Here is a 15,192-nt window from a genome sequence, read left to right on the forward strand (position 1 = left end):
TTGGAGAGGGTGTTGGGTTTGGTGTATATAGAATCATGTTACCTATAGGTAGTAACAGGTTTACTTCTTCCTCACCTTTTCTTTTTCTTGTCTTATTGCTGCATCTAGGATTGCCGATACTGTTAAGTGAAAGCGATAAGAGAGGACATCCTTGTCTTGTTCCTGATCTTAAAGGATAAGCTCTCAGTTTTTCATCACGGAGTATGATGTTAGCTGTGGATTTTTTCATGTATTGCATTTATTACATTGAGCTATGTTCCTCCTAAATCTACTTTGCTAAGAATTTTTACCATGAGTGAATGTTATATTTTGTTGAATGCTTTCTTCTCCTTCTATGAGACAATATATGTTTTTCATCCTTCCTTTATTCCTTTCTTGTTAATGTGATGTATCACATTCAATAATTTGTAAATATCAAAGCACCCTTGCATCTGTAGAATAAACCCCTTTTGATTGTGGTATATGAGTTCAGTTTGCCAGTATTTTGTTGAGGAGTTTTGCATCAATGTTCACCAGAGATATTGGCCTATGTGTTGTGATTGTTGTTGTTGTTGATGGTGGTGGTGGTGGTAGTGTTCTTATCTGGTTTTGGTATTGGGATAATACTGGACTCATGAAATGCATTTGGAAGCTTCTTTATTCTGTAATCTTTTGGAATAGTTTGAGAAAGGCAGGTATTAATTCTTTAAATTTTAGGTAAAATTCACCTGCAAAGCCATCTGGTCCTAGACTTTTGTTTATTGGAATTTATTTTTGGATACTGATTCAATTTCATTTCTAATAATTTTCTGCTAAAAGTTTCTATTTCTTCCTGATTCAGTTTTGGGAGGCTCTTATATTTTATGAATTTATTCATTTTGTCTAGTTTGTCCAGTTTATCATGCAATTTAACATAATATCCTCTTAGAATTCTTTGTATTTCTGTGTGCCAGTTGTAATTTCTCTTCCTTCATTTCTGACTTTGAGTCTCTTTTTATTGATGAGTCTAGCCAACAGTTTATAAATTTTGTTTAACTTTTCAAAGATCTGGTCTCTCTCTCTCTCTCTCTCTCATCTTTATTTCTGCTCCTATCTTTATTTGTTTCCTTCTATTGCCTTTGGACTTTGTTATTCTTTTCCTAGATCCTTTGGATCTAAATTTAGGTTGTTTCAGATTTTCCTACCTTCTTGAGGTAATATTGTATTGCTATAAACTTCCCTCTTAGAACTGCTTTTGCTGCATCCCAAAGATATTGGATCACTATGTGTTCACTTTGATTTGTCTCCATGTTTTTTTTTTTTTAGTAAATTATTATTAACTAATAATATCTGCATGTGTGTTTGTGTGTGAAATTAGGTGTTTTGTCGTCTTCGGCATTCTATTCAGACATCTGGATAAAATAAGGCATCACAGTGATTCAAATTACAAATCCAATTCACCTTGAACTTTTTCTGTTTTCTGGTCAAAGATTGTGTACTTACACAATCAAACAACAGGGTGATCAAACCTGTAAATTAAAAGCCAATTATGTGGAGAGAAAAAATGAAGGAGAAAAAAAGACTCTAGTTGTCTATTTACTATCAGGATTTCCAAAAATAATATATGGGTAATGGATTGTTTTATTCTTCATTTCCTTGGCAACCAACTAGTTTTAATAATACTGAGCATACCTGTGCTTTGCCTTACCTTAACTCATCAGTTTGACTTGCAGTGAGTTGTTGGTCCCACCATATTCATTTGTATTTGGCAAGGTGACAGCCAGCGTAAACCCTCCTTTGACAACTGGATGAGCACATTCTCCTATCCATAACTGTGCTCTTGAGATGATCACTTAACCCTAGTCACATCACTGAGGGCCAAGAAACATCCATTCTATTCAAAAACTTCTATATGTGCTGCTGGGAAAGTAAATTCTTCCACTTGCTCCGCTTGTGGTGAAGCTTTCAGGTACCACAAAGGTTGCTTAAAACTGACACTAAGAAAGTCAAAACCAGGCTGGGAGACATCACCTGAGCCCCAAATGCAGCTGTGCCTAATAATTAAGAATGTATTCCTACTCTTTAACTAGGAGCTTATTCACTATTCCCTTTCCTTGTAAGCCAAGAGGAGTCAGACTTTCTGTCCCTCACAAAGTCCTAACTTCATGGATCCTGTACTTTCCTTCATAACATTTGTCAGAGTGTATTTTTATTATTTATTTAATGCCAGCCTCTCTTCCTAGACTGTAGTCTCTGTGCAAGCAGCAGCATCTTATTTATCCATATGCATCCCCAGAGCCTAGAATAGTAGTTCTGACCCTTAATATTGAATGACTGAAAAAAAAATTCAGGCCAAGCATTTTCTTTAAAGCTTAAGAAGTTTTCCAAAAAGCTTGGGAAGTTAACATTATGGGGCTAATTTTATGTGTTTGAAAGATACCTGTTGTTTCAACATAATACTTACATGCTGAAATCACTTAAATTTACAAAGTAGTCATCTACAGAGTTAAAGATTGCCCATGAGCTCTATTTTGAATGATACCAAGCACCTCCTTTTTCCTGTATGAACTTGAGCAAACTATTTTTCTAACCCTCACTTTGTTTACCAGTGAAAGGCACTCACCTCAAGGCAGGTACCTGTAGGTAATAGCCTCTTGGTAAACTGAATTACTATTAGTACAAAGGGACTTACCAGATAACCAGAGAAGAAAAGGGGATATATATGCTCAGTTCAAAAACAAAGCACCTGAGTGGACAAAAGCAAAGGCCAGGGCTGCATAACACTGACATTTTTATTAGAATTCATTTGTAACAAATGGAACTTGTGTCAGCAAAGAACTGATTTTCATACAGACTTCTTTCGCCACCAATGTAACGAAGTAAGAAAATAAAAAGCACGCCTTTCATTCTGTAAAACATTTACGCGTACTACTAATTAGAGGTAATTGTATTTTTTAACAAGCCATTTTACAAGTTATTTTTTTTTTATTTTCAGTCTATGCATCCAAAACGAGAGCAAAGAACACAAGTGTTATTATCTTTGTAAAGACACTCCAAGCTTGAATGGCAAAGCCACATAACAGATGGATAGGATGGATCTGTAGCCTTCTGATCTCTGCTGGAGTATCAGGGCACCCATAAACCCAAAGGAAACCAAAAGCCATAAAGGAAACAGAAAAGGGAATTAAAAATAAAAAGGAGGGACTAAAACAAAGCAAACCCAAAAATAAACAGGGAAGAAAAAAATCTCTACATTACTGAAGAATTTTTCCCTTCCTGTGTCTATGTTGTGTTATTTACATACACAATAATGAATTTCTGAAGCAGTTTCTTACAGATGGGTTCAAGTAATAACATTATTGGGTGTAGAATCAATAGGGCAGTGCATAGTACAAAGGTATAGAAAGTGCAAAGTTCCCTAGAGGCCCTTCCCTCCCCTGGCTGTCCTCGCCGTTGTCTAACCATGCAAATCATTTTTAAAAAAGAGCTAAAATAAAGTTCTGTACAAATCACTTTTTATATATTTTGATTTTTTTTACCATTGTAACTAATTACAAAATTATACATAACTACACGTACATAGGTAAATAATAGCACCGTACTGGTTATGATGATGAAAATAATTGGAAACTTGAAAGTTTACGGCAATGGTAGATAAAGATGTTTACCTGGGAAAATCAAACTAGAATGCCTGCACAGAGTGGAATGCACATCAATGACAGTAAGGGAGTTAGTTCTTGGAACAGCGCCTAAACAGTAAGATACCTAGATGGTCTCTGCCTCGTTTGTGTGGTATGCATCCCATGAATTTTCTTCTTGTGATTTTTCTCCTCTTTCCCTTTGCCAAATGGACAGTTTTTGCTTCAGGGAGAGAAACTGCTCACTGGCCAGTCTTTCTAGTGTGTATTAGACACCATCATATTCTACACGTCTAACGTGGCATGTCTGCAAGTCTGTCTGACCCCCTTTGTTTCACTAAATGAAAATCACAGCACTCAGTAATCTGGCACTTGGATAAATCTCCAAAAGATACAAAGTAAAAGAAAACAACAACAGATCCACATAGTGCACATTCTTCTCTGGTTCTGATGTAGGTTAGAGAGTCTCATTCTGAGGTAGCCTTCTAGATACTTTTTTTTTAGTATTATATATTTTTTCTTTTTTTTTCTTTCTTTTTATTTTTTTATACAAAAGTGCTCTAATAAGATGCTTGCACGTGTTTGGTCTCTTGGATTTCAATCTACTAGTAATGGTAAAATGTGGAAAACAAAAATCCTTGTATGCTGAACATCGAATGAAGCTAAAATTAATCCAAAATATTCTATCTATACCAAAACTCTTTAAGAGTTCCTTGGATATTTTTAGGGTTCTTTAAAATCATATAAGATATGGCATACTTATGCCATTATCCATGGCTTCCTATAGCAATTATGTTGGAAAATTTGTAATTATATTGGAAAATAAATTGTTGTTCAATTTCACTTTTTAGAAAAATCTTAATGGACTAGTAAGCATATTCCAGAGTTGACAAAGAGATATTTGTCACTAAAATAAGTTTTGTGCAGTTACTGCATGTTCCAGAACAGATTTGGAAAGGACGCTAAGTAAAACAAGTAGCTTTTCCTGATGTTGGCAATCATGAAAGGAAGGGCCCTGATTATCCAAGTGCTTTGGGCTGGTACAATCACTAACATCCCCGACTTAGTTGAAAACTAGGAATGCATATTATTCAAAGAGTTTTTGTACATGTGGTAAACAGATAATTCTTTAATTGGAAGAATAACATATATGAACAACTAATGAAAAGAGGAACCAAAAGCTAAAAAGAAATGCTATTAAAATAGGCATCAATTATAAGGCACTCTAAATGCATAACTAAAACCAAAAGAAAATGAAGGACAGCACTTCCCAGGAGTGCTATATGCCACAAAATGTTTCTGACTGAACAGAGTAACATGAGTTTGGCTTTGCCCCTGTTACATATCATAAATGCAAGTTTCATAGCACATACTATAGACAATACACGATTGAATACATTGTTTTTTAAACAACTTGATAGCTGATATATTACAACATTCTCCCCTCCTAAAGGGATATGCACTGACCTTTCCCACATGCACACCTCTTAGATATTTAATATTTTTTATTGCACTAGAGTGTTAGAAATATTGAAGTTTGTTGGAAGCCTGGCTAACAAAAGGATATCTGTGAATATGAGTAGGTGGGTGGGGGGAGACTGGATAGTAAATTAGGGGGTGAGGCTTGACAATCACTGATGTGCATTCCTCATTTCCCTTAAAATTAAAATTTTATGAAATTAAGAAATACCCATATGTCGTAAAATTAATAAATTGAGAAAGATGTTTATAATAGCTTTTCTACCTAAAAAAAGCCCCAGAAAACAAAACAAAACAAAACAAAAACATACAAAAACAAAATGAAATCATGGAAGAGCTGAATGATATCTGTATCTATCTTTTTGTGTGGACACACTGTTTATATATACATAGACACCCCTGTAAAATATGGATATATATGTATATATGTTAGCAGCAACTTTATACTTTGCGCCTCCCTGTTGATTCCAAAAACAAAACAAAACAAAACAAAGTTCTTTTTGACTATGAAAAGAATGGGTACTTTCTCACCAACCAAAACTGAACAGAAGTGTAAAAGTAATCTGACAAGACCAATACTGTAGATTAAGAATATTGCACAAAAATGTGCAAATGTTCAAATTATTTGATATTTCTACAGCAAGATATTACAGATAACAGTTCTACAGCTTAAAAAAACCTACAATTTGGAAATAAAAAATGAAGAGTTATGTAACTTTTTAAAATTCACTTTATCGAATGATACATTTCATTAAAAAAAAGTTTACACAGTTAAAAATGAAGCACAGGTCAGCAGTATCTTTACAATACTAAAAAACTAAATCAAAGACTTTCTTTTGAACATTTCCCCCCATTCCCCCTGAAATGTTATTATGAGCAGTATGGTGGGAAGGGGCGATGTCGCAGCAGAGTCCATTTTATCATATGAGAAGCCACACCAGCAAACATCTTGCACTGAACTGCAGGACTCTGGCAATTTCTCCTCACACCTAACAAGCAATCCTGGACAAGATGGTGGTTCTTTGCTGTGATTTCTTCTTCCCTTTATTTTGAATCCTTGAGGTATCTGTAAATAAAATCCTTCAGATGCCTCGTCAGTCAGGATTCTCTTTACTATTTTTCAGGTTAGATTATTAAACTGTGAATTCTTGGTCCACCCAGAAGAGTTTGTTTTTATTTTGTCTTGTTTTTAATAGTTCCACTAAGTGGTAGTTAGCTAGAAGTTAAGAAGGACTTCTCGAGTGCCCTGTATGGCTCAGAAGAGACTCCGTGGATACTGAAGGGCCTGCAGTAAGAACCCAAAGGGGGTCAGGGGTTTCTACGTTGCATAGTGATCAAAGCTGCCCAGGTACTCCAGTGCGGCTCGGTAGCAGAACTGGTACTGGTCCTGAAGGAGATCAAGCGTGTTGGAAGAAACAGGACAAGGGGCCATGAGTACATTTTAATAGAAAGATGGGGGAGAAGAAGGGGAAAAATCATTGCAGAGAGGAAGGGAGGCAAACCATGTGAGACTCTTGAATGCTGAGAACAAACTGAGGGCTGATGGGGGTGGGGGGAGGGGAAGGGGGGTGATGGGCATGGAGGAGGGCATTTGTTGGGATGAGCACTGGGTGTTATATGGAAACTAACTTGACAATAAATTAAGAAAAAAACAAACCAAAACAACAACAACAAAAAACGAAAACGACTTTCAGCCAAGTCATGTTTGCACCTGGGAACTGTGAAAAATATTGAAAGCTTCATAAAGGAGATGAAACTTGACCATGACAGGAAGTGACTTACAGCCCCAGAGGTTCAGATGTATTGACATAAGGTAGTGAAGTAGGAAGGAACTATGGTTTTCAAAAAAGTCAGATCTTGATTTTTTTATCTCAGTATAATGTGTGTGTCCTAGAATAAAACCCTCTAACCACGGTGTTAAAATGACTTTCATGCAAAAAAAAAAAAAAAAGAAAGAAAAAAGAAAAAGGAAAGAAAAGAAAAGAAAGATGAAAGTGAAATTTCAAAAACAGTTACATCTGGATGGGGGCAAAATTACTTCTCTTATCAATTAATTCATTCCAATGATCAATATGTTTTAGTGAGCAAAGAATGATCAGCCACATAGGATGTTTGTTCACTTCACCAATCAATTTGACTAAAATGGTCTCCTAATTATGAAGTAGTGACAGCTGGAGTGAACATTATCTTCCAGACAAGTGTGAGCTGTTCTCCAAGCAGTACCAAACAATTACCACCACTGAACATGTGACTATACCACTGTTGTCTTTTACAACTATCTGCTTGTTTGTGATAACTTAATCTCAAGTTTACGTATTTGCCTCTCTTTAGGCTAATTCAGACACATGTTGTCCTGAGGAAAATCTAGATTCATTTATCTTCTGGACTATTGAAAAATAATTTGAATAAAAAATTGTATCAGATAGTAGACCTTAGTACCTGCAATCACAATTACCCACCACTGTTTCTGATGTTCTTATTTAAGTAGGGGTGAGGAACAGTAGAGCCATTTACAGAGGGCTCTGAACTTTTAAGCTTTTCATCCCCTGAAAATGCCATCAAGACTGGCTGCCTGTATAAAAAAATACCCATGTCATTTGGCCTAATTCAGTGTGATTGCTAGTTATCTGTTCTGGAAAGGCCCACATTAAAATAATATAACTTGAAATATGTCTTTTTTCAGGTAGGGAAGAACACTGTCATATTGGAATAAGTTGGGGCATTGTTGGAGAGATAGAAAAAGTAGAATTTTTGCCATAAAAGAAACTTATTTTTAGTAGCCAATGGGGCTGAAAGTAGATAGCTTCTATTTTGCTTAAATGTGCATTTTTTTACAATAAAAATGGTAATGCAAAAATATATGGAGTTTGCTTTCCTATGTTGTCACAGTAAGCTGCTTGGCTAAGTGTTAAAGGGTTTTTAAACATCCAATTTCCCTCTTCTACCCCCAGCACCCATTAAGTTTGTCAGGCCGACATCATGCTTTGGGCAAGCCAAATGCTTGTACTATTCTGAGATCACAATTTGGAAGATATCGCAGGTAATGAATTTAGGAATACATATAAATTGTATAATTTGGTGGCCTTTTGAGGAAAAGAAACACTCACTCATTAGAAATAAAGTCAATAGGCCAGACTGGCTATATCACAAATTCATATTATTCTAAAAAAATTTAGGACAGAATATGGAGTATTAATGTCTCTAGGGCCTATCCAGGATCCAAATATGTAAAGTGACCATTAGGAGAGTAGAGAAGTAAAATGGATTGAGGGTCTGCTCTGCATCAGGCACTCTGCTTTATATATAAAATTGCCATTTTTATAGTGCAAAAATGGTCAAACAGTGACAATTTGTCATGGTTAAACCCAATACATAATCAAACATAACTTGCAAAACAACTGTAAAATATTCAGTGTCACTCCCATATAGAGAGGGGAAAAATGTTCAAAAAGTACTAAATGACTGGATGCTTTTCCTACAGTATTTTCCTGTATTTTGCTTTGGTGTTGAGAGTGTCTGGACTCTACGAGGTCCTGGCTAATAAAACGTATTCGGCTCTTGAGATGTGACAAACTCATTGAGATTTTTCTCACCTCTGTCTGTACCATGGCTGGTCGTTGTGTTCTTAACATTTTGACAGTCTGGAAGATATCTACAACACCTTCATATCTCATTCTTTCCAAAACAATGCTTAGTGTTATGAAGACTCCAGTTCTTCCAACGCCCGCACTGTCATAATGACAAAGATAGCATTACCGGATGCGACGCTCATAGTCTTTACCACATTTGCTTGGAAGCACTTGCTTCCATATAACAACAGTTTCCTCCACACCAATGGTTAGGAAAATGTGGTGTTGCATTCACAAAAGGACTACCCTTAGGATAATGTGTCATGGTAAAATGTGAGAATGAATATGGAGTAATTAAGTCCTACATAACACAATGACTTTTCAATTGGGATTACACTCCATTTTGGTAAGAGGAAGGAAACACAAATATTGCAAAATAATAGATGCAGGGAAAGGTAAATCAAATGTAGGTTAATATTCTTCATGCAGATACTGAAATTGTAGAACTTGCCTGCTTAATATTTTTTAAAGTATGAAATAATTGTGATAAGGTAAGATAAACTTCAATTTTTCTAGCGTATTATTTACTTCTTGTAGTAACTTACAATCTATGCAGGATATTCCATCACTTAGACATGTCAATAAATAAGAAGGCATATAGAGTATTCAAATTTAGACATTAGTTTCAATTTGAGAAAACAGATCCTGTTTTTTTTTTTTTTTAAGATGAGATTCTTATTCAGTCTTTAGAAGGGTTGGTGAATGTCTTACATGTTCAGATGGTGTAAATGTATATATATATTTGTTCTTTATGCTGAAAATTAGAACTTTAACAGATTCTCAAGGGGGTCTATAACCTTAAAAATGAGCTATATGTTTATCTACAAGTTTTAGGTGTTCAGGAGCTAAAACACTGGGATTCTTTCTACCACATTAGCAAGGTTTTGAGTTTGTTTTCTTTGTTGTTTTAAGATAATTCCAGAATGTTCACTGCAGCAAGAGAAAAAAATTAATTCATAGCTTTTGTGCTCTTAAAAAGTAGGAAAGCATCTGGAGGTTTAGGTAATGAGGAGAAGAGTGAATAATCTGAAAAATCCCTACATTTTTGGATCCTAATTAAACGGCATGTGTAATGCTTGGGTACAGGCTGTAGAAAATGGATGGATTCATTTACTTGGGGATGTAGCTGACAGGCATATATAAATAGTGTGTCCCTTATAAACTGGGTTTTCTAAAGAGCCCAAACAGAATTGTTAAGTACAGCTTTAAAATCCATGGGCAGTCTTTACAAAGTGGGTGAAGGTGTCCAGGAGCAGTCAAGGTTCTCTGTTAAGAGTAAATGACCTTGAAGGTCCCTTTCAACCCCCTTTCAACCTTGAAAGTCTCTCTTACTCTTGAGAGGCTGTGATTTATGATTTTTTTTTCCTGAATGGTCCAGGTATTCCAGAGTCTATTTAACCTTGATTTGATTGCTTGAATGTATCAAAATATAGGATCTCTGGATTTCTACTAGGTGCTTTCAATAAAATAACAACTTCTGAACTTAATGACTTCATAATGCAAGTTTAATAAGTTGTAAGTGAGGTACATAGTATTTTAAGGATGTTCCTAGATAAGAGAAAATATCTAGCAGTCATATATATATATATATACTATATATAGACTATATATGTATATAGACATTAGTTATATATATATACATATATATATGAATAACAGGTCATAAGTAAACTCCTTATACTAAATAAGTATTTAAATCATTTTGTGATGGCAAAAGCAATAGGAAGTAACACACATTTATACACTTAACTTTATGGCAATGTCTAAAGTTAAAAATATACATCAAATATATCCTTTGTCATAGCTTATACTAGAAAAGTTTGAATTGGCATTTGGGCAACTTACATAGAAAGTTAAGGGGAATACTCAGTTAATTTAAGTACAATCTATACTATCCACTCTGTCTGAATATTGGGGTCCATATGTTGTTATCTACCATTTTTTTAAGCAAAATAGATTTTTACAATAAAAAAATAAAGAGATTAGAAACTGAGACTTTAAATTGCCAGAATCTGAAAATATATTTGTTTAAGTAAAATTAGGTGAATTCCTTTCGTCAGAAGGTTTCTGGATAACAACTTCCAAAAGCACTAAATTTATGGTGAGTGTCCTTTCTGAACCGTTTACTTGCTATTTCTATTAACTTCAATGACTTGAATTATAAAATGCCATGGAAACTATTGAATATAATTAACTTGAAGGTACTTCATTTTCTGGTATAGCAACAATTTTCAAGCAAACTGCAATTTTAACTGAGGTACCATTCTAATCATTTACTGACTGGCAAGAATTAGTATTATCATTAAGGCTTGATAACTATTTATGATTTTCCTAAAAAGACAAACACAGGAGATAGAGAAGGATAGTTATCAGTGTAATCCTATGGAAGTAAAACAAGTAAGAAATGATTAACTGAACAAATTATCATGAAGGGACATGCCAACAATTCCTGCTAAGGTAAACTAGGCAAGGGAAAACACAGTTTGGTCTTTGTCACAAGATGTAAAATTTGGGGATAAAAATCTTACCTCTTGTTACTTTCATTTTTTTTTTCTTTTTGGAAAGACAGAGAAATGAAACCTTGCTTTAGATTTTACAATATATTTCTGAGAATAAAGTCTCAATTATGCTGATTCACTATAATAAGCTTGTACTGACAATGAATAGACAACAAGGCACATTTTTATAGTTATTATCACACTCATCAGAAATGGAAACTCATCATTCTTGATGCTTAGCTTACCTGCAATGGACTGAAATGGGCCCATCTTGGCCAAACTGCTCTTTTGTTTTATGTACTTGGCCAATGAAGTCAATAAATCCTTCTCCAGACTTTGGCACTCCTTGCTCTGGCCAGTCAGTGAACTGAAACTGCCTCACTGTTCGGGACTGTCCGTCCTTTACAAAGAAAGCCACATACCCCGCCACAGAGGAGGATGCCAGGAAGATCCAGCCAGTGTACAGACCACAGCAGCAGGAATGATTTTTTTCCAGAAAGAAAAAAAAAAAGAGGTGGGAGGAGGGGGAGGAGTTAGAAAAATATTTAACTAGAAATTTAGTCACGTGTGTATCTTACTGTTATTAACACTGTCTATATTTACATATATTTAAATTGCAATTTCAATCTGGCAATGCCCAAGTAAAAATCTGGGTTCTTGTAAAAAGCCATTTAGTTCCCATATTAGTAAATGCTTCCATGATCCAATACTTGCCTTCAAAACCAAGGTGGAACATATATACTCTATTTCAAAAATTTCAGAAATCAATAACTTAATATTGAAAAGAGCATCTAGGCATGTCATCCAGACCAGAGATTTTGCTATTGTTATGATAACTTCCCATCTGCTGTACTTCCTTATATTTAGCATTGTCAAATAACAAATAGTGACACTGAAAGGATCTGACACCAACTGGGTAACTGTTAACCTGGATGCCCCACATGGCTCAGAGGCATACAATTTCTAGCCATGGTGGTGTACATAGCATGTGTTATGCAACTATGCTGTTGTGTGGGAAGGAAGTAAAATGTCCTTCAAGGAGATAAAAGAGATTATTAGCAAATAAACACTCCATTCTGAAAAAAGGCTCTTTTGTCTGACCACAAGAATTAGGCACTGTGGTGGGCTTTAACAGACAGACCAATGGAAAGAAAACAAGCTGGATATAAGAGCAATCTTTAAAGTGATTAAGCAAAACTGCTCTGACTCATGAAGTATAAATGATTTGAGAAAGAGCTACTAATGTGCTTCTGATTCCTTCTAGAACAGTATTTTCAGAAGCATAACAAAAACAGAAGAGACCTTTTTTTTAATTGTAGGAATAAGAATTATGTCCATCGACTTTCTTCTCTGAATCCACTGAGAGGGAGAGAATCCAAATCCCAAGCTTGGAAAGACTGATCCCATTTGCAGAGGCTCTGCTCCCAGTTGAGTCTTCAATTTGTTCCTCCTTTCCATTTTTGCAACACCTCTTTCCCCTTTAAAAGGCTTTGGACATGGGTGTGCATGTTTCCAAGGTTCCGGTTAAATAGACAGAGACCCAATCTTTCTCATTCAGTCAGATTGAGAGGAGGGGATGGCTTAGCTTGAGATTGGCACACATCAACTAGTCTTGTGTTTTCCACAGGAAAAGGACGTATTCCTGACTGTCATCATTTGATAAAATAGGAAGATCACATTAACTTTTGGGAATGGAAGAATATGAAAATAACTGCTTGGCCCCATAACTAACTTATGGATGGTAACCATGGGAGCATGATTTACTTCCCTCTGTTTCTGGAAAAGGTTTGGGAAGCACAGGAAGGAAGCCAAAGGCTAGGTAATGCAGATTTTTCCTCCTCTAAGTATCCTGGGGATTTCATTTCTGACTACAGTTGCTTTTAGCAGCAAGAAGAGGTCATGTGCACAAACCCTTACTATTTGGAGGAGAGACCAGCTGACTCCATTTAAAGGTTACCTGTTTAACAATACTGTCTTCCAAGTGCCAACTCACTCTCTAAACCGCTAAGTTCAGATTAGAAACACACTAGGAGCACAAACAGCAAATGCTATGGCAGCTAAGAAAATTATAAAATCATAGGGAGCCTTTAAAAAAACCAGAATTTGAACAAATTCTTACTTTAATATTTCTTCTGCTTTTTGTGATCAGATTTAATTGGGCAAGGGAGGAGTAGTAAAGAAGGTGTGCCTGCTATTTGCAGGGCCTGACCACCAGTCTTTACAATCAGAAATGGTTGGTGAGTTTGCTTGGAATGTACTTAAGGTTTTCACTCACATATCTATCTTCAAATTCTGAAGGGCACATTGTATGTATGTTTGTATGTATGTATGTATGTATGTATGTGCGTATGTATTTTAGACAATGGAGTGGGTCACCAAAACATGCATACTTGGGCAACTTAAAAAACTTCAACCTATGGGGTGCCTGGGTGGCTTAGTTGGTTAAGCGTCCGACTTTCGCTTAGGTCATGATCTCACGGTTCGTGGGTTCGAGCCCTGCGTCGGGCTCTGTGCTGACTGCCAGCTCAGAGCCTGGAGCCTGTTTCAGTCTGTGACTCCCTCTCTCTCTGACCCTCCCCTGCTCATGCTGTCTCTCTCTCTGTCTCCTAGAAATAAATAAACATTAAAAAAAAAACAAAACTTCAACCTATGGACTTAACTGTTATCTTGAGTATGGTCACCTTTAGAGTAGTTAAGATTTCAGACTTTCTGGGATTAACAGGTCTGTCACCTGGGCCAACTAGCCTGCTAACCAATTTCTCCTTCACTTTAGGCCAACAGCCAGGACACAGCTTTGGGGATTAGCAGACAATCTCTAAACATGAGTATTGGTTGGGACAGCTGCTTTCCAGAAAAAAACAGTGGATCAAGTAAATAGCTCTATCCAGGAGTTTTATTCAGCCCACCTACTGTGACAGTTCCAAAAACATAGCAAGGCTTTGGACTGACCCTGCTCTCTCCTAAGATATGTTTGTAATCATGGTTTGAAAGTGGCCAAAGGCAAGGATATTAAAGTTTATGCATAGAACATCTTACATCAGGGCTGAACCTTGGACTCAGCAATCTAGATAAGAAATGCAGAATGAAAATTAGCCAACAAGGGTCATGGGTGCACGGCTCTCATGGACAGACACATTATCACACTGAGGAATAAACCATGCCAGGAATCAAATTAGAATGTGCAAAGCTTGTCAGAGTCTTCTAAAGAATGCCATTTGCTCTGCAGGTTTAAAATCATACCAAATTAACCTCTAAGCCCACATGACCTAAAGGGCTTTGCAAAACAACAACATATTTACAGCCTCAAGTAATGAAGAAGTCAAAAGAGCTCCAAAGAAAATGATCTGAGAAAGTGAATGTAAGCACAGCCAACCAATCAGTAAATGCTTCCCAGGGTACACACTCACCAAGTGTATCCCCAAAGTTGGGCTGCCAGATGTTACATTTGAATGGAAGCCAAGCCTGGATGTGAGGATACTTGCCAGACAGAGGAAAAGTTACTCTTATATTAAAAAACAAAGCAGTCATCCAAGATCAGTTAGTACTTTGGGAGAGTATGGCCACTTGGCAGATATTTCTCCAGAGATACTTATTTATTTTGAGAAAGAGCACATGCATGGGCAGAGAGAGAAGAAGAGAAAGCATCCCAAGCAGGCTCTGTGCTGACAGCACAGAGCCCAATGTGGGGCTCAATCTCAGCAACTCATGAGATCATGACCTGAGATGAAATCAAGAGTTGGACACTTAACCAGCTGAGCCATGCAGGCATCCCCCCAGAAATGTATTTTGGACTGCTTTTCAGCCAATGGTTAAGAGCATACGATTGTGCCAACTTACCCTGGCATCTGTAACCTTGAATTCTCTTAGGATATATTGTGGCATGTTGTACTCTGCCATGGGATCTACAACAAAGTACTGGTATCTTGCAGATCGTTCTGCTGGCCAGTATTGGTGACATTTCTCCTAAAAGGAGAGAGGATTAGTGTCAAA

General features: G+C 36.3%; 1 protein-coding gene across 1 annotated transcript in view; it reads right to left on the reverse strand.

Moving 5' to 3' along the window:
* Positions 1-2,732: 2,732 nt before the first annotated feature.
* The window catches only part of PTPRD (protein tyrosine phosphatase receptor type D), a 413,276-nt gene continuing 400,816 nt past the window's right edge, over positions 2,733-15,192 (reverse strand). The window contains exons 32-35 of the mRNA XM_077748273.1: positions 15,040-15,165; positions 11,448-11,602; positions 8,669-8,804; positions 2,733-6,462 (exon numbers count right to left, since the gene is read on the reverse strand). Of these exons, the coding sequence (XP_077604399.1) occupies positions 6,394-6,462; positions 8,669-8,804; positions 11,448-11,602; positions 15,040-15,165 (486 nt within the window). The 3' untranslated portion in view covers positions 2,733-6,393. The remainder of the gene's footprint in view (positions 6,463-8,668; positions 8,805-11,447; positions 11,603-15,039; positions 15,166-15,192) is intronic.

The sequence above is a fragment of the Crocuta crocuta genome, unplaced genomic scaffold (assembly GCF_008692635.1).
Source record: "Crocuta crocuta isolate KB4526 unplaced genomic scaffold, BGI_CrCroc_1.0 scaffold199, whole genome shotgun sequence".
NCBI lineage: Eukaryota > Metazoa > Chordata > Mammalia > Carnivora > Hyaenidae > Crocuta > Crocuta crocuta.